The following is a 23,285-nucleotide window of genomic DNA, read 5'->3' as shown; positions in this document are numbered from 1 at the left end:
ACCATTTAAAGATGTATGACTGATTCAACTTACTGAACTGCTCTGAAATTCACTCTCTTTCTGATGTTTTAATTGTTATACCTGTAATGTGAGAATTAAATATGATACCACTTGTGGAAATGATAGTAGCTTTGAACAAACATGTTTAATTTTCTCCTAGAGGACAAGATCTAATCACTGAGGTACCTCTTCTACCAGCATTTTCTGACCCACTGTGAATTTTCTCTCACTAGGGCATCCTGCAGTGGGGCACCAAGAATCTAGACTTTGTCACTCTGCATACCAGCAGTATGTATAAAGGCTGGAGAAGACACTGCAGCCGCTGATTTATGATACTAGTACCACCCTTCCTACCATTATTCCAACCTCCCTGGCTGTCAGTGACACAAAACCAAGAACCACAGAATCTAAGATCCTGAAAGGCTTCTGATTTACCAAGTCAACTCTTAGTTTTCCAGATTAGGAGGCCTTCTGCCATTAAAATGGAAATGCAAGAGAGTAAGAAGTGAGGCATGCAGATTTGGGCCACTTTTACGTCTGCTCCCCAGATTTAATCAATGAGTAAGTGAACACTGGTATTCAGAGGCAGGAAGAGAGTGCAGGAGGTGGCAAACCATGACTTCATGGCACGTAACTCATTGTTTCCTGATGTTGAGAGAATGGGCACTGCTGATAGATACGGTGGAATAATGGTAATACACCAGCCATTACTTGAACTTCCAGTGGAGTCTATCCCACACCTGAATCGTGTGTGCGGAACCTGAATGGCACCAATGCCCTGTTTTTCTGACTTTTCCACCCTTCCTATGTCACGGTCTAACAGCACTTCTTCTAAAATGCAGTCAGGAACAAAGTAAATTCTCATTGAATATCGGATGGCTTTTGAGTCTCTTTTTCTGGCATCAGGTAGCTATCACCAAATTAGCCTTTGAATACTTTCATAAATAATTTTTGTGAAAGGGGAACTGAGCTCACCTTTCAGAGGTCCTCTATTCAGTAATCACCGTAACTTATGACGACTTATACAGTTTTTAAAAGACAAGTATGTCACAGAAATGCTGAGTTTATTTTTAAAACTACGTAGGCTTAGCATGTAATTTAAAAGATGGGTTCCATGAAGGAAAAAGCCCGTGCTCATCTCCAAGTCTTTGTTCATAATGTTGTTCTCACCTAGAATGCCCCGTTCTTCCCCTTCATTTACCCTAAAGAGACTTTAAGATACAAGCTGTGTCACTTCCTCTATGAAACGTTTTTGAACGAAGCCGCCCTCCCCATCTCCTTGTGATAAACTTCCGATTTAGTTTCAGCTATGGTAAAGAATCTGCCTGCCATTCGGGAGACCTGGGTTCGCTCGTTGGGCTGGGACGATCCCTTGGAGGAGGCACGGCAACCACTCCAGCACTCTTGCCTGGAGAACCCCACGGACAGAGGAGCCTGGTGGGCCGCCGCCCATGGGGTCACACAGAGTCGGACGCGACTGAGCGACAAGACAGCGCAGCACGCGGTCAGACAAGTGCTGAACCAGGACTGGTTCACAGAGGCTGTTAATCTTCAGACAGCTGTCAGACTGGGTCCTCGAAGGGCCTGTATTTATCCAAGGTCATGTTTTATTTCATGATTCGACAACCATCTGTCGAAAACCACTACATGCCAGGCGGTGTTTCTGGTAACAGAGACAGTGAGCAAAACCCAAACTATCCTTGCAATCATGGGGCCTACACTCCGGTGTCAGAGTTACTCCATCCCCCCATGCCAAGCACAGGGCAGATACAGGGGCACGTAGGTGTTTAACGACCACCTCAAAATCATGCCAGCAGCAGAGGGATGGATAGAGAAGACATGGTACATGTCTACAGCGGAATATTACTCAGCCACAAAAAATAAAGAAATAATCCCATTGGCAGCAACCTGGATGGGCCTAGAGACTGTCATAATGACTGAAGTAAGCCATATAGAAAAGGGCAAATATATATGATTTTGCTTATGTGTGGAATCTAAAAAAAAGAGGTGTACATGTTATTGACAAATCAGAAGTAGAGCCATGGATATAGCAAATAAACTTATGGTTACTAGAGGATACGGGGCAGGGAGGATGAACTGGATGACTGGGATTGACGTATACACACTACTATACATAAAACAGACCACTAATGAGAATCTACGGAATAGCATAGGAACCTCCACTCAACACTCTGTGATGTCCTATGTGGAAACAGATCTTACAGACAGCGGACACGTGGATACACTTGATCAATTCACTTTGCTGTGCAGTAGAAACTAACACAATATTCTAATTCAACTAGACTCCGATGAAAAAAATTAACTGCTGCCCATGGTTAGGTGGACCGTAACCAAGCTTCTCCTTGATTACCACAAAAACCGGGTCAGTTAAGGACCCCGAACCCTGGAAGTGTGTTAAAGATGTGAGGACTGTTTTCACAAAAGCAGGCGAGGGGAAGATGGTGAGGAGTCTTCATGTCCTTTGAACTGTTTGGAGTAGGCTTCTATTTAGGTACTGATAAACTTTTTTGTTTATATCTGAAACAGACTGAATCTATAAACCTGGCTAAATTTTTTTATGAAAAAAAACAACTACCAAGAGGAATAAGTAGAATGGATAGCTCAAGTCTGTTATTCCATCAACCTCCATGAAAATCTCTACCTTGATGATGAATAAAACATCCAATCCTAAAAAGAAAAAGGTAATTAAGACTTCATGACTGACACTCACTATCCAAGGGTCAGTGCTGACCTCTATAGGAAAAAATATCCAGAGACTGCAATGAAGATAAAACCAGTTCAAGATGTGCTGAATGCCTTCACAAAAACACAAGGGGTGGTAAGCAAAATAAGAAGTAACACGAATAAAGATATTTAACATTGAAAGCTCTTTCACATAACTGCTTATTAAAATAACAACCAGTGATGATATCTTTATGTCTGACCTGTTATAAAACCCAAAAGCAGACACTCGTAAGATACGTAAAAAGTTGAGCAACTTTGAGAACTGAAGACTGGTTAGGTGAATATGTTTCCAAATGACTTCCACTCTCTTCCCCAAAGAAACTCTGAGACTTCAGGCTAAAAGGGGACAGTCAGTGTTTGCTGACTGTGACCCCAGGTGAAGCCTGACCTGCATGGCAGATCCCCAGCAAAACGAGAGAGGTAAGAAGATGAAGCTGGGGTAGAAAAGAAAGTTTATTTTCCATGAACCCAGGAGTACACACATAATAATCAGGTAGTAAGACTGAGTGCCTTAACTCCCAATTCAGGAAGGGAATTTTCTACTCAAATGAGCATTTTATTTCCTGACATCCACACAAGAGTCAACACATTTGGACATATGCTGCTGACCTCCTCAATTTCTATTTGAGGAACTTGACAGGCAACACAATTAAAAAATGCTGAACTTGGGTGTTAAATCTATACAAAGGGATGCAATTACTTTACCAGTTAAGAGATTAAAACAGTAATTCTGCACGCCACTTTTTCTTTCACTTGCAATTGTCATGGTTATCTACATTTACTAATACTGTTTTATTTATTGAATTTTCTTAACAATTAAATAAGAATTTAAATTTATGTATTAATGGCTAATATTTTTTAAAAGAATAACTCTTTACCTCAAAACATCTACCCTCAGGGAAGAAGCCTAATGAGATAAAAAGAGCATAATCTTTGTAGTCATACACATCTGGGTCCCAAACCTGACTCTGTGGCCTTTGACATACTGGCCGACCTCTACAAGGCTGGACGCACACCCTAGAATGGAAATATATTCCCCTATTTCTCACAGACTGTTGTGGAGATGGACTTAGATTATCACATATAAAAATATAGTATTATTTGAAGAAGTCCTTTCCCTTTCTGGATCCCTGGAGTAACTGTGATCACCTCTAGAACAGTCCTTAGATCCAAAATGACAATGAGGTGACAAATAAAGGAGAAAAAAAGAGGCTACACATTTACTTGGGTAAACCACTTTAGTCAATCTGTATACATGAAATCAACAGCTCAAGAATCTGGGTAGCTTTTGGAAAGAATTACTGACAGCTCACCTGTTGACGCAGTTCCACCAGTCGATTTTGACACCTCTGGACTGACTCTTGAAGCCGCTTGTCTTTCTCATTTTTGGATTGTGATTCTGTGCTCGTAGTACCCAGGGGTATGGAAGGTAGATGTTCTGCCTGATGACAACTTTTCACAATCAAGTACAAGAGAGAACATCAGGAAGAAATATAAAACTATTTACTAACTGCAAAAGGCTATTTACTTCGACAAGGAATTGTCTCTGGCTTACACCCAAAACTCAAATACAGCATTGCTCACATACAGCATTATATTGAGAATTTAGGTAATACATTAAATCTCCACTTTTCTTGGAAAAGAACTTAATGGAAGATGTGGAGGGTACTATAGATTTACGAGAAAGGGAGAATATTCATTATTTACTAACGTTTCATTTATCCTGAGTTATCACCAAATGAGAACTTTTGCAAAAATGTGTTTTAGATAACTGAAGCTTAATTCATTACTACCATGCAGTATTCTTTTCCAAAAAAAATCTGGGATAGAAATCTGTGGTGGTGGTTTAATCGCTCAGTCGTGTCCAACTCTTTGTGACCCCATGGACTGTAGCTCTCCAGGCTCCTCTGTCCATGGAATTCTCCAGTCAAGAATAGTGGAGTGGGTTGCCATTTCCTTCTCCAATGTGTCTCTGTAAAATACACCAAATAATTCTGCTTTGGAGGCACACACATCCCTCTTTGAGGACTGAGACTCACTGTGAAGACCGGTGGCCACTGTGACGGGAGGCAGCACCTGAGATCACCTCGGAGTCTACGGGGCCACATGGCGGAGCCCCATCGAGCGTCCAGCACCCCACCTTCCTCTCCCTGCTGCTGGAGGCGCGCCAGCTGCTCGGGGGCTCTCAGCCTCCTAGCCTGACTGATGGGCTGTCTCCAGTCACCAGTGGGCTAGTACATGCGTTACATAATCAAGCAGAATTGTCTACAACTTGCAATAAACAGGCTGTGCCTGAGGGCTTCTGTCTTTATGGTTACAAAGAATACTAATGATTTTTGAGACATATGCTTGGGAAGGTTTGAGGCCTTTTTTCCGCCCTACTTCTGGTTTCATGGCTATGTTCTGGGGAGCTGAGCTAGCCACACTGCTGAAAAATTGAGATACCATCTTATTTTCACTTTGGTACGGAGGCCTGGCAAGGACAAGAAGTTCCATTCTCATTGGACATGGCCTCAATCCAGGGCATGGCTGAGGACATGCAATGTGGGAAGGGGGTACAGAATGCTGAAGTTGATTCTCAAAGCCTTACACAACAGTTTTCTACCACTGGTAGGTACCAAAAAGAGGGGGAAGTGCATGTCATAGAATACACGGGTGCTAAGCTAGGAAAGGCAGGAGGAGGTTGAGAATAGAGAGAAGGGCTTCTTCAATCTGAAACAGTGCAGGGAAAGCTAAGCATCTCACTCCCACTATATTTCTCTACTTCCCAGGGTTCAGCATATATTTTTCTTGCCCCCACCAACAGAGAAGAGTGAGGACTACAATCAAATTCAAGTACTGCTGTGAAAAAACACTTAATTCCACCCACATATGGTATTTGTTTTTATTGTTATTTTCAAAGAAAGGTGGTAGATAAATCAGGGGGACACCTACCTACATATATATATATAAAACACCACATGCAGTGTTCAACTGAAGACATCTGTGGGATAGTACCCACACAGGTTTCTATTTCATTTGAGAAAAGAACTGTGTGGTAACATTAAGCTTTTATTTAGAAAAGAAAAACCTCAATTAATTAAAATGCAATCTGTTTGATTGTCCTCTAAGATTTTTATAAACAAACTAAATCTTAATATGCAATATAACCCATATTTTAAATATTTTTAAATATCCTTTCCAAAACTCAGACTTTTGGGTCTAGTCAAATGATAGGTATCATTTTTACCCTGCTGGTGATCCCTGTTCTAATATACACAAATACATAGAATGAATGTAATGGAAACACACTGATATTTATTTCTTGGGTACTGTGACCAAAATGCGTAGCCTCCCTCTGTGCTCAAGGTGGAAAACAAACAAACAAAAAGTGACTTGGGAAAGAATGACTCCATCTTAAGCTGCCTGAGTAACCAACACAGAACACTATCATTTGTAAAATGGTATGTTTTACCACCATAACATGTTTGTGTGGAATTAGGCTTCCTGAGCTAAGGATCCCTACAGAGTGTGGGGAGCAGTAAGGCAGAAAGAGCACACGTTTTGAATCCAAGTGCTTGGAGTCCAGTTTCAGGCTCAGGGAGGAATCGTGGACAGGTCACTGAGCCTCCCTTAGCTTCACCGTTTTCTCCTCTGAGAAATGGAGATGCTCACATGCTTACTGTACTGAGAAGACATAACATGCAACTGCAATGTAAGAGGGAGCTATTATTATGTTTGCTGTCCCAGTTCTGGTTACACAGACATTGTTCATTCAAACACTGTTCATTGGCTTTAACCCTGCTGACAATTGGCAATTAACTGCTGACAATAAACTGCATTTTCTGTAAATACAGATGATGCCACTTTTCACCCCATATTGCTGTCCTTTTACTCATCCAGTATTGCCTAAAAAATAACTATACTTCCCTTCTCGTCACTTTAACACACATTTTATCCAAGTCCAACAGTGCATATACATATCAGAGTTTTGCTATTTCATGGCAGAGTCTCAAAGTATGCATGGTCCATTTAAACATACTGAATCAGACGACTGAATGAGATCATCAGATCAACATCTCTTCCCATGGGCATCTTCATCTGCATTGCTGTTGATAATCTTCCTTAAGGAAGTATCTACTTTCAAGTAACTGCCCTTATAATCAAGAGTTTTTCTCCATAGCTCCCATTTCTAAATCTCTTGCTATCACTTTAAGCATTGTTTTTTCCCCTCATCTTTTCAGTGGAAATGAAATGCAGATGGTCAAAATTATGTCAGTATATTTAAAGAATCAAGGACTTAAGAAATTATAAATATAAGACTTTTTGCATTTCAGGCTTTTAAGGGCCATCCGTTTTCTGTGAACATGGCAAACTTATCTTGCCTGTCATCAGAAATGGCAGTGTTTTGATGTATAGAAGAGACAGAATTAGTATGGCTTTGAAACTAATTTTATAACACTCAGTGATGGCATCACCACTTTTCAAGGAGAAGGGACAAGCATGTCAATTCAGGGATAATGGTTAGCTGGAGAAGAGGGAATCTATAGAGGTCAGATCCCATTCTGTGGATCTGAGACGGCCTAAGGCTGGAGTGAGACATATACATATGGCTAAAATATAACGGGGAGAAAAGTGAAAGTGGTGTCGTTGCTCAGTCGTGTCCGACTCTTTGTGATCCCGTGGACTGTACCCCGCCAGGCTCCTCTGTCCGTAGAATTCTCCAGGCAAGAATACTGGAGTGGGTTGCCATTCCCTTCTCCAGGGGATCTTCCAGCCCAGGTCTCTTGCATTGCAGGCAGATTCTTTGCCATCTGAGCCACCAGGGGAATCTAAGTTCTCATGACTTACTACTAAGGGGCCCCCAGTGACCAGGGACTTAAGACTGTCCTTAACAAGGGGTTCAGCTGGACCTAGAAAAGATGCAGAGGGTACTATTACTGCACTCTATTTTAGGTGATGGGAAGATGAGTTAGAGAGGTTTTATCGTTTGTCCAACGCTTCACAGGCCAAAGGAGCCAGGAGTCAAACCTAGGCAGTCTGGCCCCAGAGTCTGAACTTTAAACACTATCCTACACTGCATGAAAGTTTTAAGCTCACAGAAAGTGATCGATATTATCACTTTTTTGGGGGACAGTTGCGGGGTGGGACCAATTTTATTTACATTTCCAAGCACAAGTCTTTCCACAGAGAAATTTAAAAAACAAAACCAAAACAACAAAAAAATTCTTTTAAACAACACATGGGTGAAAATAATGACAGTAACAATGAAAACACTACCATCAGACCACTGAACCACTGCTGAGTTCCTACTGGGAGACAGTCAAGTCGCAGGTTAGGGCTAGAATCAGGCTGGCAGTCAGTAGATCACGGCCAGCAGCTGCATAAACAGTCTTCTCAGCCCCTGTTTGGGCTTCAATTTCCAATTCTCTTAAATGAAGAAGTGAGTCTAGATCGGTGCTTTATAATCATGCTCCCTGGAGCTCTAGGCTTTTTACAGAGAGCAGGAGACAGAAATGAGAAGTAGATATCTCTGGCCCCAAGATTCTCAGCCTCCAATTCAATCAGGACAGTTCTGTTTTTATCTGCTTTATATACCTGAGGTCAGAGACAAATTTTATTTGGGGATTTAAAAAAGAAAAAGGTTCTGCTGCAAACCAAGAAAAGGAGACTGAAAAACCCCTTGGGCCATGTGAAATCTAAGAGCCCTATCACCTATGACATTTTTTCATTAATCTCTAAATATGATTAACTTGAAGACTCCAGGTTGAAGAGGTTTTAGAAGCAGTTTCTAAATGTTTTCTTCCTTCTTATTTTTTTTTCAATTGCTCTTTTTTTTCAGGGCTGGATAAAAATAAATAAGAATTATTACCCTAATGTCTGTATTAGCAATATTGATCCACTCATCCAGGTCAAAGAACTTAGAATAAACTCTATGGAAAAGTGATGCTTCACTTAAGGGTGCCTCTGTTAAACGGGCGCATTAACTCTTTAGCCCACAAGGAAAAGAAGTCAGTCAAAAAGGGTTTGCAATAACGTTGACATCCATCAATATTTAATTGACCTTTTTCCTGTTTTAGTCTGAAGTTCTTCCTCCAAAAGCACAAAGCAATGAAATCAATATATGACTTAAACAGAAAAAGCACATGGTCTAACACTTAAGTATCTAGATAAGACTCCTACATTGTAAGATTGTGCATCACGTGAAAATGAACTGGAAGGCAGAGCTTGAATACTGAGGTAAGGTCTTCCGCCAGTGGGAGTGCAGAGCTGCACACCCAACATTAACAAAAACTTACACCCACGTGTCTTTTAACTTGATGGAAAAGAGCACTAATGGAATATCGTTCTGGAGGTGGCAATAGGCTAGAAAGAGTTAGAACGGATGACAGCTACTAAGCTGAAATTTATCTATGGCTGACATTTTTCAGCTTCATACATATAAATTATAGGAATTAAAAATGGAAAAAGAATTTTAGAAAACTATCAAAAACTACCTGTTTTCCGAGCGGTTAGGGTTATTAGCACAAATCCAGATGTCAAAGAATTCTTTTTCCTGATAATCAGTAGAAGGAGGTAAGACTCTCCATTTAAGGCAAAGATCTAAAATCATCAAAACAAAAACATACAAGAAAGACCACAATCAGAAGTGAATCTACCATAGTAAGTTGTCAGGCTGTATATACCAAAAGTATGAAGCTATCTTTCAGTCCAAAGATAATTGAATTCTTGACCATATACCATTATATATGATGGTACAAACAGTCCAGGATTCTGAGCTACCTAGGACACCATCGATAAATTATTATTGTTGCTGACATTATTATTATTACTGCCATCATTGCTTAAGTTCTTTCCAGTTGGTTTCTACTGGTTCCAGCCAAAAGAATATGAAGTAATAGGCCCCTCTTCACCTTTTCTTAAGCCACAGGAAGGCATCCAGGCTGACTCTTCCCTTTTTTCTGACCCACCATTTATCTGCCAATACTACCGTCCATCTCCACCCACAAGACTAAGATAAGAAGGAAAATCAAACCCCAGCATTTACACGGTTCCTTGTTCTGATTTCGTAGAGCTCTTACTCTGCTCTCCAGCCTACAATTCGTGACTTCTCTGTCTCTTTCCCTCGTTCAGCCCTCCCCGTTTTCAGGCACTCCACTCTGGGCTGGCTACTCCTCACTCGAATCCTGACGCCCCTCCACACCCTTTGCTAGTGGCTCTTGGGTAAATACTTCTTTCTGTTCATCTAAAATGGAGGCAATCTGCACAGTGGTTAAGAATACGAATAGTTTACCTACCTACCAAAAGGGGTTCCTGAGGTTTATAAGATATAATCATAATGATTAAAAAGACAACATTAGTAGCCATTTGTGATGGTTAATTTTACATGTCAATTTTTCAGGGCCATTGGGTACCTGGATATTTGGTCAAACATTATTCTGACTGTGTCTGTGCTTTGGATTAGATTAACACTTGAGTTGGTAGAATGAATAAAGCAGATTATCTTTCCTAATATGGTGGGCCTCAACAAATCAGTTAAAGGCTTGAATAGGGGGAAAAAGTTGATCCTCTTGCAAATAAGAGACTTCTTTCTGTCTTGAACCGAGACATCAGTTTTTCCTATCTCCAAACTAGAACTAAACATCAGTTCTTCTTGGGTATCAAATCTGTCAATATTTAGATTGGAACTATATTATCAGGCCTCCTAGTTCTCAGGCCTTAAAGCTCTGGAATTAAACCAATGGCTCTCCCAGGTCTTTAGCTTGCTGACTAAGATCTTGGGACTTGTAAGCCTCCTCAATCATCTGAGCCAATTCCCTATGATTAATATCTATCTATCCTCTTGGTTCTCTTTCTCTGGAGAACCATGATACACTATCTTAAGCACTGAATAAAATCTACTTGTTAATTAATTGTATTTTCACAAAACTTCATAATGTAACTACAAATACTAACTTCATTTTATAAAAAAGAAAATCATTAGAGAAGTTAAGAAATGTGCCTAATTTCACCTAGCTTTCAGGTACTAGAGATTGGATTCTGGCAATAAGCTGCACATACCAAATACACAGTCATTTTTAACCAGTAATATATCATCTGACAGGTTGTTGCATATAGTCATCAATTTTCTCAATTGTACCTTCTAAGTGCCTCTCATATGTATTCCTCTTAAATCGCACTGCCACACCTTTATTCAGACCCGTGTAATTCGTCACCTGGATCGTGGATTGTGCCGGAAGTCTGTCCGCAGAGGTATGACCCTAACCTTTGCTTTAGGTCTTCTCCAAATCACCTTGCACTGAGCTGCCAGAGCAACCTCACTACCAGTGACACCTAACCAGGCAGGTCCCCTTTGGACCATGCAGGCTAAGGCTGGGGAGCTGCTCCCTTGTTGTTTGGTTGCTAACTCACGTCCAGCTCTTTGAGACCCCATGACGAGCAGCAGGCCAGGCTCCCTTGTCCTTCACTGTTTCCCAAAGCATGCTCAAATTCATGTCCAAGGGGTTCCCTTGGCCCTGTGTAAGGAGCTACAGTGTGATATTTTTTTTTTTTTTGTTTGCTTGATTGCTTCCCCCACTGGATAACAGATTCCCTGCAGACAACGGAGACCCATAATAAGTGCTCAATGCTTCAGTGATATTTCTCTCCTTTTGAAAAACTTCCAATGCCTCTCCATTGCTGATTAAAGTTAAAACCCCTTATCCTGGCATTCAAGGCCATTGAACATGTTCACACAACCTAATAATTTTATCTGTTATTATTTACTCATTATTGATTCACTCAGTAGTCAGTTGCTAAGTATCTACTATTATTTAACACAGTGTTAAGTATTAAAAATAGGAAAATGACTGTTTCTATTATTCACCACAGTAATATTAGCTGAAGGGCACACTATATATTAACACTATTTCCAACTATACCTCCGCTTTCAAAACCTGACTTTAAAGGCCACGGCAAAGGCTACCTTGTCATGAAGACTTGCTTCAATTTTCTCCCTTCCCTTTCTTTGAAACCTCAAAGAATTGTGGGTCTCTTTGACATCATTTACATTATTTTCACCTCTATTACAATTATTTTCATGCTCATCTTAACCTTTCTCCTAGATCTTAATCTCTTGGAAAGCAAGAACCCTGTCTTATTTCATCTTTGTCTTTCTTCTTCTTATCTTTTTTTTTTTTAACACAGTGACTTGCAATATTAATATTAATATTGAAAGTTTGCTAACTTGAATGGAATTTAACACTCACCACACTGAATCATGCATGGGATGGCCCTGGCTTGTCTTCTTTGATACTGAATAGAATCTGAAGATTCTTCCATGTCCTTATTACCTTGGTATCCAAATTCATTCCAAAATAATGTTAGATTTCTGTTACCTAGAAAAAAAGAATAAAAAAAAGGCAGGAAGAAAATAATGAAAGAAAATAAAACCAATAAGATCAAGATGATAAGTAAAGGGAAATTTAGATATAAACACATGCATATATAACATGATTTCAAATATGCAAAAACTAATAAGATATAAAAACAAGGGATTAAGATGTTTAACACTAGTTTTCTTTGAGTATGGATGAAACTGGTTTTCCACTTTATACTTTCTTGCATTTTTCCAAACTATATACAATAGATAGGCATTATATTTATAATAAAACTAACCACAATTATAGTTATAAAATATATCTGTACTTTTATTGTTATGATAAAATACACTGACATTTAAAATGTTTTTCTTAAATACTCCTAGGAGGGACTGGACTGATTACAAAGCCACCCTTAAGACCAGTGGTACAAATATTCATCATCTTGCTTCACAGCCAGTTTCTGTTTGATCTCTGGCTCCCTTTTCTTTCAGGCTCTGCTGTTTATGTCCCACCCATGCCCCAGATTCTAAACTGCTTCCTTGTTTAGAAACAGCACTTGTCACGGAGGTCTTTCAGGCATCCGCCTTAAGAGGCTGTGTTCTTATCCACGGATCCAGCAATAGAACTGTTAGGAATCTTCCCTACAAAACATACAGCGCAATGGCCACGTATATGAGAGCGCTGTATGAACAGGAAAACAAAACGAAAAGCCCTGGAGACAAAGCGAAAGCCTGGAATTGTTTGGTCACTAGGTTGTGCCCGACTCTGTTATGCAGCCAGCCAGGCTCTCTGTCCATGGGGTTTCCCAGGCAAGAATACTGGAGTGGCTGCCATCTCCTTCTCCACCAGGGATCAAACCCATGGCTCCTGCATTGGCAGGTAGGTGGATTCTTAGGGAACTGATAAATCCCATTTTCAAACAAGGGGACACTAGGCAACCTTTAAAATAGAAAGTTAGAGCTAAATATATTATTGTGTCAAGACCTCCAAGACAGAGTTTTAATAAAAATTTTTTAAAAGATATAAAACAGAAAATCTAGTATAATCAACTTTTGTAATGTAAAAAAAGAGTATACATATAAAACATTGATAGACATGCTTTTCTTTTCCTAAAAGGATACAAAAGAAAGTTTTAATAGTGGATACTTCTGGAAAAAGGATAGAGAGAGAGAGGAAGGCAGGGAAAGGTGCTTTTAATTTTCATTTTTTACTTTCTGAACCCTTGAGTATTTTTAACATGTTTATTTATTACTTTAAAAATACTTTTTTGAAAAAGAATCCAAATTTAACATTCTGTCCAATATGGCAGTCAACTGGTCACATGTAGCTACTGAGTGCTTGAAATGAGGAAGACACAGAACATTTCATCAAAGTATAAGGTTCAAAAAGTAAGGTTCTAAAATACATACCTTGGAAATAAAATATATAAAATAGGGCCAGCTTTATAGCAACCTTAATATATGACCAAGTAATCCAAGCAAAACCCCAATAAACACCTCTACACTTTCCTACACCTGTTAAGATTTAGGTTCAGAATGTCATATGCCTTTAAGACTAGCAGGGAAGGGACTCAGTCTTGAAAAGGTGCTTTGCAGTTGGATGGGTGGACAACTGCCCCACAAACTCCCTGGTCTCCTACCTTGTCTTCACAAAATCTCTACCAGTTCTTGTCTAAATTTCCCTTTGAATTCTGCTTCCTTGGCTTCCCTCAACTCAGCCCTTCAGTTTTCCGCTTTTTGCTCAGCATGTGGTCTTGGGCCAGCCCAGACCTCACTCTTGCACCGCACACCAGAGCCAGGTACACCTATGGTGTCTGGAAAGGACTCCTGAGATCCTGTTCGCTGACTTCCACAAGAACGACTCAGTTCTTGCTAGGTCAGGGCAGAAGGAGCTGCAGATTAAAGTCAGGGGACTTTGAGTGCTGTCTCCACCACACACTCATTGGGTAACTGGGGGAGCCAGTAAAGTTTCTTACCCACAAAATGAGTGTCCACTTTAACATGCCTTACATGGTTATCACTGAGAATAAACATGACGGTGCATTAAAAATTATAGTGCTGTGCAGAAACTTCAGCTGCTGCTGTATTGTATTTGTTCTCTCTAAATGTTACTCTTCCCCAAGAACACCTCACCTTCTCAAAAGAGGGACTGTGTTTATCAGCTGCTGTGCCCTGGACCTAAGAAATCCGCAAGAAGCTTTGCTGCCTTCTCAACAACACAGCACCTTAACATGCTCTTGGGATAAAATCAAAGTGAAACAATGTCTCTCCCTGAAAACACTGACTGGACACAGCTAACACAACCCAGCAAACTCATAAAACAAGTATCGACTGTGAAGCCCAACATAAACATCTCAAGAGCAGGAAGACTACTAGGTGTTAGAAACGCAAGCACATGCCTCTCGAGGACGGGTGACACCTGCTCTGCGATCGTATCGCTCTCACAACGCTTACACATTGTATCCAGTTCACTTCATGCCTATTGTCCCTCTCAACAGCGAAATGCTTAGAGAGAATGGCTGTGTTTAGGATCCTGTTTTCACTAGCTGCCACTCAGAGCTTAACGTTTACTTATAAAACTGAATAATTCTCAGGAATTACTGGCCATCAGTGGCATGAGAACACTCAGTAGCCCAACATCTAATGTCCAGGGTTGACAGAGGACACGCCATTTGAAGTCAGTATCAGGACGAAAGAAACAACCAGCTATGTTCAATCTGGGAATCAGAAATAGTTTTCCCTGATTGCCAAGGCAATCTTGACTTTTTTCCCCATCAGACAGAAGCTATGCCAATATACACAGTTTCTAATGTGTTAATAAAACAAATTTCCATTGAATGAGCCCTGAAGACTATTAGAGGCTTCAGCAAGTGGGTAAGTTGGCTAAAGAAATGGCCATGGGAGGAAACATACCACAAAATGTTTTTCACATGTTCCTCAGTCTACAGAGATTTACACAACTATCCTGAGGGGGAAAAAAGGATTTCTCTCATACAAGAAAATCACCCCAAAAGGCTATCAGTGGATTTTCAGCAGAAACCTTACAGATGATGAGAGAGTGGTATGATATAATCAAAGCACCAAAAGGAGAAATAAAAACCTGCCAACCAAGGATACATTACCAATACTGAAGCTCTCCTTCAGAAATGAGGTAGAGATAAAGAATTTCCAAAACAAACAAAATTGAGGGAGTTCACTACTAGTTCTGCCTTACAAGAAATGCTATAGGAAATTCTTCAAGCTGAGAAGAAAGGAAACTAGTAACTTAAAAATGAGAAAATACAAAACTCACTGGTAAGGGTAAGTATACAGTCAAATTCATAATACTCTAATTCGGTAATGATAGTGTGTAAGTCACTTAACTCTAGTATTAATATGAAGGTTAAAAGACAAGGTTTAAAAAACAACCATAGCTACAATAATTTCTTAATGAACACAATATTAAAATATGTAAGTTGTGAAATCAGTCATTTAGTTCAGTCACTCAGTTGCGTCCGACTCTTTGCGACCCCCATGGACTGTAGCATGCCAGGCTTCCCTGTCCCTCACCAACTCCTAGAACTTAATCAAACTCATGACTGTTGAGTCAGTGATGCCAAGCAACCATCTCATCCTCTGTCATCCCTTTCTCCTCCTGCCTTCAATATTTCCCAGGATCAGGGTCTTCTCCAAGGAGTCAGTTCTTTGCATCAGGTGGCCAAAGTACTGGAGCTTCAGCTTCAACATCAGTCCTTCCAATGAACACTCAGGACTGATTTCCTTTAGGATGGACTGGTTGGGTCTTCTCTCAGTCCAAGGGACTCTCAAGAGTCTTCTTCAACACCACAGTTCGAAAGCATCAATTCTTTGGCGCTTAGCTTTCTTTATAGTCCAACTCTCACATCCATACATGACTACTGGTCATGTATGGTCTAGTCAAACCACAGCTTTGACTAGACAGACCTTTGCTGGCAAAGTAAAAACATAAAATGTTTGTAGGGGGAGGGAGTAAAAAGGTTTTTCTATGTGAATGAAGTTAAGTTGTTGTAAACTTAAAATAGACTGTTATAACATGTTCTACACTTATAGTTTCATAACCACAGAGCAGAAATCTACAGCAGATGTGCAAAAGAGAACGAGAAAGGAGTCAAAGCACAGCACTACAGGAAATGATCGTGTCACAAAGGAAGAGACCAGGAGAGGAAGAGACTACAAAAGAGCCAGAAAACAATGGACAAGATGGTAAGTCCTTATCTATCAATAATTACCTTAAATACAAATGGATTACATTCTCTAATCAAAAGATGTAAAGTGACTGAATAGATAAAAACCAAGACCTAACCATATGCTGTCTATAAAAGACTCACATCAGTTTTAAGGATATACATAGGCTCAAAATGAAAGGATGGGAAAAAACATACCATGCAAATGAAAATCAACAGAGTGGGTAGCTATATCCAAAACATACTTTAAGTATGTTGGGGGAGAAAAGAAGATTATTATTTAATGATAAAGAAGCTGATTCACCAAGAGGCTATTAACATTACGTGAAAGCATACACTCAACGTCAGAGCACCTACATATATTAAGTGAATATTAATAGAACTAAAGGAAGAAATAGAGAGCAATGAAATAATAGTAGGGGACTGCAATACCCTTCTTTTAACAACAGATAGACCATCGAGAGAGAAAATTATAAGGAAGAATGGACATTAAATACATTAAATATAAAATGGACCCAACATTAGAAAATACAATATTTCATCCAAAAGCAATAAAAATTCACATTCCTCTTAAATGCACATGGAATATTTTCCAGGACAGAACATATATTAGGTTACAAAACAAGTCTTAACAAATTTACAAGGACTGGTTTATATCAAGTATCTTTTCTGACCATAATGGTATAAAACTAAAATCAACAAGAGAAAGAAAGCTGGAAAATTCACAAATATGTGGAAATTAAACATCAGAATACTGAAAAACCAATCACTTAAAGAGGAAATCAAAAGGGCAATTTTAAATATACTGAGGTAAAATTAAGGAAACAATCCCATATACTACTGCATCAAAAACAATGATATACATAGGAATAAATCTACCAAAGAGGCAAAAGACCTATACCCTGAAAACTATATGACACTGATGAAAGAAACCAAAGACAACATAGACAAATGGAAAGATATCTTGTGTTCTTGGACTGGAAGAATCAACATTGTTAAAATAACGGTACTACCTAAGGTGGTCTGTAGATTCAATGCAATCCCTATCAAATTACCAATGGCATTTCTCACAGGACTAGAACAAGTAATTTTAAAATATTTATGGAAATACAAAAGAGCCTGGATATCCAAAAGAATCTTGAGAAAAAGAAGGTACAGAGTGGAGGAATCAGACTCCCTGACTTCAGACCATACTACAAAGCTACAGTCATCAAAACAGTATGGTACTGGCCCCAAAACAGAAATACAGATCAATGGAACAGGACAGAAAGCCCAGGAATAAATCCATGCATAGTGATAAACACTTCCATTAAGAAATAAACAAGAATGGTATAACAAATAACATTAAATTAAATACCTCAATGAACTAGGAAAAGAAGAACTAAGTCCCAAGTTAGCAGAAGGAAAGAAATGGCAAAGACCAGAGAAGAAATAAATGAAATAGAGAACACAAAAAACAATAGAAAAGATTAATCAAATGAACAGCTTCTTTTTTGAAAAGATAAACAAAATTGTAAAACCCTTAATAAGACCTGGGTTTCCCTGGTGGCTCAGATGGTAAGAATCTGCCTGCAATGCAGGAGACCTGGGTTTGATCCCTGGGTCAGGAAGATCCCCTGGAGAAGGGAATGGCAACCCACTCCAGCATTCTTGCCTAGACAATCCCATGTACAGAGGAGCCTGGCAGGCTACAACCCATGGGGTCACAAAGAATTCGACATGACTGAGAGATTAGCACTTTACTTAGACTAGATAAGAATAACAGTGAAGACTCAAATAAATAAGATCAGAAATGAAAAATGAGACATTATTATGGATACCACAGAAATACAAAGGATCTTAAGACACTATAATGAAAAATATTTCAACAAATTATATAACATAGAAGAAATGGGTAAATTCCTAGGAACAGAGAACCTATGAAGACTGAATCATGACGAAACAGAAAATATGAACAGACCAAGAGTGAGTAAAGATACTGAATCAGTCATTAAAAATCTCCCAACAAAGAAAAACCCAGGACTAGATGGCATCAATGGTGACTTTTATCAAACATAATAATAAAAATAATAATGCCTATCAATCTCTTCCAAAAAACTATTCCAAAAAATTTTTTCTTCTCTAAAGAAAGAAAATTTCCAAACTCTTTTTATGAGGTCCGCTTTGATTCCAAAATCAAATAAGGGCTTTATAAGGAAAGAAAAATACAGGCTAGAATCACTGGTAAACATAGATGCTAAAATCCTCAATAAATAGAGAAGGGAATGGCAACCCACTCCAGTATTCCTGCCTGGAGAATCTCATGGAAAAAGGAGCCTGGAGGGCTACAGTCCATGCGGTCACCAAGAGTCGGACACAGCTGAGTGACGAACACATACACATTCAGGCTTTTTAATAAATGGTGGGAAAATTGGATGTACAGACAAAAGAACGAAGCCGGACCCTATTTCACACCACTCATAAACATTAACCCAAAATGAATTAGTGATTTAAAGGTAAGACTTGAAACCATAAAATTCCTAGAAGAAAATATACAAAAAGCTCCTTAACATTGGTCTGGGCAATGAGTTTTGTTGTCGTCGTTGTTTCTGATATAACACTAAAAGCACAGTGGAACAACAAAAAAAACAAGCGGGAGTACATCAAACTACAATGCCTTTGTATGGCAAAGGAAACACTCCAAAAAAAAGAAAAAGCAACATACAGAAAGGGAGAGAGTATCTGCAAATAATTTACATGATAAGGTATCAATGTCTAAAATATATAACTAACAAAAAACTGAATACCAAAAAAAAAAAAAACCCTCTTATTGAAAAATGGTCTGAAGACCCGCACAGACAATTTTCTGAAAAAGACACACAAATGGCCAACAGGTACATGAAAAGGTGCTCAACATCTCTAATAATCAGGGAAAGCAAATCAAAATCACAGTAACTTAAGACTTCACACCTGTCTGGATGGCTACTGTCAGAAAGAGAAGTGATAGTGTTGCTGAGGACGTGGAGGAAAAGGAATCCTTGGACACTGCTGGTGGGAATGTAAACTTGCACAACCATCATGGAAAACAGTGTGGAGTCTCCTCAAAAATTAAAAATGTAGCCATTATGTGATCCAGAAACCCACTTCTGGGTATATATCTGAAGAAAATGAAAACAGTGTGTTGAAGAGCTATCTGCACTCCCATCTTCACTGCAACATCAGTCAGTATAGGCAAGACATGGAAATATGGATGCAATCTACGTGTCCAACCATGGATGAAAGGCTGAAGAAAGTACGTGTGTATGTGTGTGCATGAGAGAGAGAGGGGACAGAGTAGAATACTATTTAGCCATGAAAGAGTTGAGGATTCTCCACTTGTTATAAGAATGAAACTGCAGGGCATTATACTAAGTGAAATAAGCCAGACAGAGAAACATATAATATGATTTACAGGTGGAATCCAATAATACTAATAACAAAGTTGAATTCATAAAAACAGAAAGTAGAATCATGGTTGCTGGCAACTTGTGGGCCAGAGATGATGGGAAGATGTCGGTCAAAGGGTGCAAGCTTTCAGTTATAAGCTCAATAAGTGCTGAGGATCTAATGCACAGTAAATAAATACTGTAAATAATACTGTATTGTATACTTGAATGTGCTAAGAAATCTGAAGCATTCTCACACCTATATAAGCAACAGGGTAACTGGGTCAGGTGATAAGATGTTTTAATTAACTTGACTGTGGTAAATATTTCACAATGTATATGTATAGTGAATCATCGTGTTGTTCACTTTAAGCATATATAACTTTTTGTCAATTATACCCCCAAGAAACCTGGAAAAAAATTATTGTCTATCCTGGCCCGGCAAGAAAGAGTAAAATGACTAATAAAATTCATTAAATTAGATAGGCCTTAACACGTGAAAAAGTATTAGCTGTCAGGTCACATCCAACTCTTTGTGACCCGTAGCCTGTAGGCCACCAGACTCCTCTGTCCATGGGATTCTCCAGGGAAGAATACTGGAGTGGGTTGCCATTCCCTTCTCCATGGGGTCTTCCTAAGCCAGGGATTGAAGCTGGGTCTCCTGCATTGCAGGCAGATTCTTTACCATCTCAGCCACCAGGGAAGCTCAAAAGATTTTAATAAGCCGTATTTTGTTAATGTGTATTAAAGAAGTTTTTAAAATTTCTCTTTGATCCAGAAGTCAATTAAGAACAAAAAATTGTGTCTCAAATATTTCCCCCCACCTATGGAGAATGCTATCTCCCTTGTGGTTCAGGTCGTAAAGCATCTGCCTGCAATGTAGGAGACCTAGCTTGATCCATGGGTCAGGAAGATCCCCTGGAGAAGAGAATGACAACCCACTCCAGTATTTCTTCCTGGAAAATCCCATGGACAGAGGAACCTGGCGGGATACAGTCCATGGGGTCACAAAGAGTCGGAGAGGACTGAGTGACTAACACTCATGGAGAATGCTATGTAGATAACCCAAAACTATTAATTTCATAATTATATTAACATTCTCAAGGTATTCTGATTTTAAAATCCATTTTACTTTTGTGAACAGAAAATAGAGGAGTACATATTTTGAGACTTTTGTTTCAATAATCAACAAGCTTGTTAAACTAATGGAATAATCAGGGTTTAATGCACATAGAGAATTAAAGTGCTAATTTCTAGAATAAGTATCTGAGACAAGCTGTGAAAATCTAATTTACTGCTAGCTAGGTATGGAGTACTGTATTCAGAAGATTCCTGAAGTTTAAATTAATCTGATTAATTTTTGGGGAAAAAAAATGGGAACTACTGCAGTAACTTACTAAAAAATTGTCAAAAACCAGTAACTAAAAGAGCAGTTCACATAGATTTTTCCTCTTGAAAGGGGAAGAAATCTAACAGCCTCTTAGAGGTCCATTTCATATGTATTATAAAAATGTACAATGACATCCAAGGAATCAATTGACCAAGTGGAAAAGTAATAATATTCAGTAATAAACTACCAAAGTTTGATATTTCCAATCAAATAATAAAACCTAAAACAGATTATGAAAACAAAGCACCAAGAAAATTTGAAGATGGCAATGGTATTTAAACGAGGTCCCTGCCTTCAGGTAGTTCTGCATCTAAATAGATATTTATGTTCTACTTTTAAAGATCTCATGATCTGAGCCACAGTCAGGTCCCGGTCTAGTCAAGGCTATGGTTTTCCAGTGGTCATGTATGGATGTGAGAGTTGAACTATAAAGAAAGCTGAGCACTGAAGAATTGATGCTTTTGAACTGTGGTGTTGGAGAAGACTCTTGAGTCCCTTGGACTGCAAGGAGATCCAACCAGTCCATCCTAAAGGAGATCAGTCCTGGGTGTTCATTGGAAGGACTGAGGTTGAAGCTGAAACTCCAATACTTTGGCCACCTCATGCGAAGAGCTGACTCATTTGGAAAGACCCTGATGCTGGAAAGATTGAAGGCAGGAGGAGAAGGGGACGACAGAGGATGAGATGGTTGGGTGGCATCACTGACTCAATGGACATGAGCTTGGGTGGACTCCAGGAGTTGGTGATGGACAGGGGGCCTGGCGTGCTGCGGTTCATGGGGTCGCAAAGAGTTGGACATGACTGAGCAACTGAACTGAACAGGTCCTGGTCTTGTTTTTGCTGACTGTATAGAGCTTCTCCATCTTTGGCTGCAAAGAATATAATCAATATGATTTCAGTGTTGGCCATCTGGTGATGTCCATGTATAGCGTCATCTCTTGTGTTGTTGGAAGAGGGCATTTTCTATGACCAGTGCATTCTCTTGGCAAAACTCTATAGCTTTTGCCCTGCTTCATTCTGTACTCCAAGTCCCAATTTGCCTGTTACTCCAGGTATCTCTTGACTTCCTACTTTTGCATTCCAGTCCCCTATAATGAAAAGGACATCTTTTTTTGGGTGTTAGTTCTAGAATGTCTTGTATGTCTAAATAGAACCATTCAGTTTCTTCAGCATTACTGGTCAGGGCATAGATTTGGATTACTGTGATACTGAATGGTTTGCCTTGGAAACCAACAGAGATCATTCTGCCATTTTATTGACTGCATCCAAGTACTGCATTTCAGACTCCTCTGTTGACTATGAGGGCTACTCCATTTCTTCTAATGGATTCCTCCCCACAGTAGTAGATACAATGGTCATGTGAGTTAAATTCACCCATTCCAGTCCATTTTAGTTCGCTGATTCCTAAAATGTCAATGTTCACTCTTGCCATCTCCTGTTTGACCACTTCCAATTTGCTTTGATCCATGGACCTAACATTCCAGATTGCTATGCAGCACTGCTCTTTGCAGCATGGGGCTTTACTTCCATCACCATCACATCCACAGCTGGGTGTTGTTTTTGCTTTGGCTCCGTCTCTTCATTCTCTCTGGAGTTGTTTCTCCACTGATCTCCAGGAGCATATTGGGCACCTACTGACCTGGGGAGTAATACTGAAGCTGAAACTCCGGTACTTCAGCCACCTGATGTGAAGAACTGACTCACTGGAAAAGATCCTGATGCTGATTGAAGGTGGGAGGAGAAGGGGACGACAGAGGATGAGATGGTTGGGTGGCACCACCAACCCAATGGACATGAGTTTGGGTAAGCTCCAGGAGTCCGTGATGGACAGGGAAGCCTGGGGTACTGCAGTCCATGTGGTCACATGAGTCGGACACGACTGAGTGACTGAACTGAACTGAACTTTAAAGATCTCAAATAGAAATTACACACCCATTCTTGGAGGACTGTAGATCACACTTTCTCCTCTGGTGATATTGTCCTGTTTGTCCTCATCTTTGCAATTCTTAGCCAAGCAGATATGAGACCCTTGCTAAGCTGATCCCTTGTGTGATCATTTATCATTTATGGTCTCGACAGCATCTCTGGGTTAGGGATAGGAAACTGGTTTCAAGTGACATGCCAGCTCCGATCAGCTGGTAGTGATACCCATCCACTCTCGAGGCCAACCACCGCTTATCAGGAAGAACGGCCATGACGGCTGA

The 23,285-nt window shown here is 39.6% G+C and overlaps 1 protein-coding gene across 1 annotated transcript in view; it reads right to left on the bottom strand.

Annotated features, from left to right (window-relative positions):
- MORC1 (MORC family CW-type zinc finger 1) overlaps positions 1-23,285 on the bottom strand; it is a 179,755-nt gene that overhangs the window by 57,754 nt on the left and 98,716 nt on the right. The window contains exons 15-17 of the mRNA XM_070454923.1: positions 11,973-12,101; positions 9,222-9,327; positions 4,059-4,197 (exon numbers count right to left, since the gene is read on the bottom strand). Of these exons, the coding sequence (XP_070311024.1) occupies positions 4,059-4,197; positions 9,222-9,327; positions 11,973-12,101 (374 nt within the window). The remainder of the gene's footprint in view (positions 1-4,058; positions 4,198-9,221; positions 9,328-11,972; positions 12,102-23,285) is intronic.

The sequence above is a fragment of the Odocoileus virginianus genome, chromosome 25 (genome assembly GCF_023699985.2).
Source record: "Odocoileus virginianus isolate 20LAN1187 ecotype Illinois chromosome 25, Ovbor_1.2, whole genome shotgun sequence".
In the NCBI taxonomy this organism is placed as follows: domain Eukaryota; kingdom Metazoa; phylum Chordata; class Mammalia; order Artiodactyla; family Cervidae; genus Odocoileus; species Odocoileus virginianus.
The sequence above is the reverse complement of the archived record's forward strand: the minus strand, read 5'-3'. Positions and strand labels throughout refer to the sequence as shown.